This window comes from Austrofundulus limnaeus, unplaced genomic scaffold (genome assembly GCF_001266775.1).
Source record: "Austrofundulus limnaeus strain Quisiro unplaced genomic scaffold, Austrofundulus_limnaeus-1.0 Scaffold129, whole genome shotgun sequence".
NCBI lineage: Eukaryota > Metazoa > Chordata > Actinopteri > Cyprinodontiformes > Rivulidae > Austrofundulus > Austrofundulus limnaeus.
The window spans coordinates 774,367-778,732 of record NW_013952531.1 but is presented as its reverse complement, the minus strand read 5'-3'; the positions used below and the strand labels follow the sequence as shown (position 1 = coordinate 778,732).

Here is a 4,366-nt window from a genome sequence, read left to right as displayed (position 1 = left end):
CGCGTTTCTGGCGGCAGTCAGCGGTGGCTTCCAGAGTCTGAGGAGGCTCCTTCACAGCCATGGCTGAGGGTGGAGAAGGGGAGGATGAGATCCAGTTCCTGAGAACTGTAAGTAAAAAAAAAAAAAAATCAATGCTTCAGCATTCTCAAATTACAAATCACCCAAAAAGTGTGTGTCTGCAGAAGTTAAAGCATCGTTGTCGGCATCGCTTCTGCACCATCAGTGAAGTTTGGCTCACGGTGCACCTGTCGACAGGACTCATGATGTGGGGAAATCTCTACTGCAGGTGCAAGGGCACAGCAATTAATCCTGTCATGAGGGAAAAAAACACTCGAGATTCGACTCAATCTCCTAAATGATTTAGTCTTTTTGCTAAACCGTCTGTCGCTGCTTATTTTTGACTTTTTATTGGTGCATTTTTCTCCTGGGGAGATAAGTTTCCAACCCAAGTTGTCCTTACACGCAAAGCCGCCCTCCGCGGTGACTATTTTAGCTGTTTGACGCAGATTGATTACAGTGTGCCTCTCTGTTCGGTATTGTAAATGATATGACAGCTTGTATGTTGGTGTGGTGGGAACAGATACCCACCCTGGTGGCCTGACTGAGCACATATCCCAGTTCACTCTGGCCTCATGGAGCTCTGTGGCCCTGTTGTTACATGAAGAGAAATCATTGTTGTCATTCAGGAGGGAGGCTGCTAACACCGGATAGTTTTTCAAAAGGATTAAACATGTCCCTACGATTCATACATTTTCAGTTGTCATTATTTTACTAAGAGTCATCATAGGGAATAATTTGTGGCTTTTAATGGCTTATTTTATGAATTCTTTTGAATATACAACTTAAGTGATAAAAAACAAGAATTGGGTACACAATTTTATATTTGTTTTATAAATGTGTCCATCCATTCCCACTAATTAATGGTTAAAAGTAGCAGTGTGCATCTTGACCACATGTTTTTTGTATCCATCATCAAGCTCATGGCATCATTTTGGTTGGATATTTGACCTCTCTTCTTTGCATAATGGAAAGAGTTGATTGAAATTTGTTGCGCATAGTCCTCATTTTTCAAGGGTTAAGTGCTGCTTTACTGGTGCTTTGCGAAAACCATTCTAGCTTATTCCTAATGTGTTTTTTGAATCAATGTCCTGTCTTAAGTTTGAACCATCTGGTTATTGAGGTTTGAGGTGAAGTGGAAGAGTTTGAAGGTAGACTTTCATTATTTTATCCATTTAGTGAAAACACRTAATTTCCAACAATATATTCAACAGATTGGTTTGAAAACCTCACCATGACTTCTTCAAATGTAATTCTTGTTATTATGGCTAAAGGTTTGACCATACAGCTTTTCTTCATAAGTTTATAGCTTATTCAACGTGGGTACCTGCAAATCTCTGTCCTTCATGAAGATTTTGGATTTGGAGCAGGGTCTTCTTTCTAGTTTGGCACCATGTCTAATACTGGTTTCACTGTGGAGAGGAACACTGGTTTTTCAGCAGTTTCTACTTCATGGCAGGCTTGAGCCTTTATTATGAATGAAAACTTGTAAATGTTGGCACAGTACTCAAAGAAATGTGCGTGAGTCTTATAAGACAAAATGTTTTTTATCTTACCAGTCGCTCATAAAAACTCAACTTCTGCACTTCTCATTGTAGTTTTATAAAACTTTCTTTTAGAGCTATCTCTTAAATGTCAGAGGTTTCTTCTATTATTTCAAATTTCTAGACTTGGATATATAATTTTGGTCAATTCAGTCTATTTTTTGAGCAGATAGAGAATATGGTTTGGATTAAAATAACAGTGTCTAACCAAAAATCACCAGAGATGCTAAACTGTGGGGCCTTTTTAGTTTTTTCATGGTATGTTGGAACAGTTTGATAATTTCACATAAATTTATTTTAACTAATTAGGGCCAGACTTTGAATTATGATCACTGTCTAATCATGCACATGTTGCTTTAAATATATTTTCACGAAGGGACATTTTTACGCTTTGAAGTATATTTTAAGATCTGTTGACATAATTTATTTTAGATGTGACCAGAAAATGTTTGAGGCATTGGTGATACAGTAAAACAAACTGACTGGAATTAAAATGGTGATGTTGTTTATTGACAGTGGTGATCCCTAGAAGAGAAGAGGTATGCACTGAAAGGGAAAGAGAAAAACATTGATTTTTTTTGTCACATTAGCACCTGGGAGTAGTTAGAATATATTAGGCTACAAATTTACATTTTGTCCTTGAGCGTGGTGTGATAGAAGCAGAAACAAATCGACTCAAGCAACTTTTTACGATGCCTAAATTATAAAAGCTAGATGCAAAACTGCAACAGTGATGAAGAAACCAACAGTAGAACCTGTGAACCTGCATTGGTGGCCAAGCTTCATCAAAGGCGGTGAATTCTGGTCTGTGCTGCCAAATCTGGTAGATTTACTGAACCTGAACCTTTGTTAAAAAGTAAAAAAAAGGCCTGTTTTGAGGTGTGACAGTGATTATTTGTTGCTTAGTTGTAGATTGAWCATTTTGCCCGTATTGGCCTCTACCATCCACCAAAAGCACCCCTTTGAGCTTATCAGGTTCTTTCCACTGGACTGTTCACCCAGCCTCATCGCATTGAAGATGGGAATTCATGTTGAAAATGGATATCTTTAGGTCTCCATCCAATCCAGTATTTGTAAAAAGTCAGCTCAAAGAGCTCCCAGTTGGCAACAAAAAACACCAACTGCTGGTAGTATTGAGCCAGATGCCACCAATAGAATACAGTACTTTGTAGAAAATTTAAACCCTTACTTTCTTTATACTTTGTGTCTAAGGACTTTCTTGTAATCTTTCCAAATGGTCTTGATTGATATTTCTCTGAACTTTCTAGAAACTTTCAAAGATTTTATTTTTTATTTTACTTTAGCTGCTTTTTGTTTTCAACCAAATTTCAGTCCAGTCCTGCATATAGTGCAGTGGGTATAGAGAACAAAATAAGAAATATCAGGCCTGAAATGCCATCTATGACAGATATATTTGTGTATTTTTACGGCCAGGAAACAACATACAGTCCTGTTTATAACGTTTCTATTATGTACCGACTTAACTCTGAACCATCTCTTAAATTTAGAGGCCTGAATGATTTACACGTCAAAAAACTAACTGAAAATGGAAAGGTGCTGGACTGAAAATAACCTTGAAAGAAACACATAAACCCASAAAATTATTGGACAAGACCATGTTGAAAATTTCCAAAAACTCTTGACTATTTGGAAACAAAACATACATGCATGAGGGATGACTGAAGACATTTGCACACTGCGACACACATCCAGTCCAGCAGTTTCAAACTAGTTCCTCCTCTCTCAGGTCGGTTTGGTCGTCTCCCAGTGGTGGCAGTGCTCTGTAATGCGTGCAGAAATGTGCTATTCAGGCAGAAAAATAGTTGATTTACTGGAGCATTTCTTACTCAGGTGTTGTGTCCAGCCTGGACTGGTCCTACCAGCATTCTGTCACTGTTTCATGTGYAGTTTGGGATTTAATAATAGTTTTGTTTCGTACTGTCAGTCTTTCTCTTGCTCACACTAACCAAAGATGATTAATGGCCTTGTTTCTCACTGGTCAGGAACAAACGTTTGTTCCTGTGGTGGTTTCAAGGCCTCAGACTCAGGATGTTTAGGAACAATCGAAGGAGTGTTAAACTCTAACTTCAAGATGATCCTTTCTAAAAGGAACCCTACATGATCCTAAACATGGTACCATGCTTGTCTGGTCTTTTGTTTCCTCTTGGCGCTCATTAAGATGTTGTTATATACATTAAAGTATTAGCCTTGGCTGGTTGTCAGAAGCAGGAGGAACCTTGTTCTTAACATCTCCTACTATTTGTGATGCCAGTGAAATGCTGACCCACGCCTCTCAGATTCTACTGTCACACTGGCATCTCGGGTATCTGATGACAACAGCGGCTTGAAAGTGAAGGACAGGGGAGGCTTCCCCTGAGGTTCACAGAGCCTTGTTATCAAACCTCAGAGCTGAGAGAAAGGTGTCTTCACAGGAAGCCTTTAAATAAGAGTGCTAATTGGAAAATAAATCCTTAACATTTGGAATGATACCCAAAGAACTTGTCAGTTTTTTTTTATTTTGTTTGCTACTCATAGACCATGCAGAGGTTTCTGTTCTGGAAGGAGGTTCTAACTGAAAAACTATGATGCTGTTCTGTATTTTCTAGAGAAAATGGTTTCATTGTTTCAAAGTGGGCAGTTGTTGCTGTTCATGTTTAATTTAAAGAGAAATGGTTRTGACAGAGCACCATTCATTTAGTGACAAATACACTCACCGGCCACTTTATTAGGTACACCTGTCCAACTGCTCGTTAACACTTAATTTC

General features: G+C 38.5%; 1 protein-coding gene across 1 annotated transcript in view; it reads left to right on the top strand.

Annotated features, from left to right (window-relative positions):
* The window catches only part of ryr3 (ryanodine receptor 3), a gene marked incomplete at its 3' end in the record, with an annotated part of 107,898 nt that continues 103,532 nt past the window's right edge, over window positions 1–4,366 (top strand). The window contains 1 exon segment of the mRNA XM_014015437.1: window positions 1–107. Within this exon segment, the coding sequence (XP_013870891.1) occupies window positions 60–107 (48 nt within the window).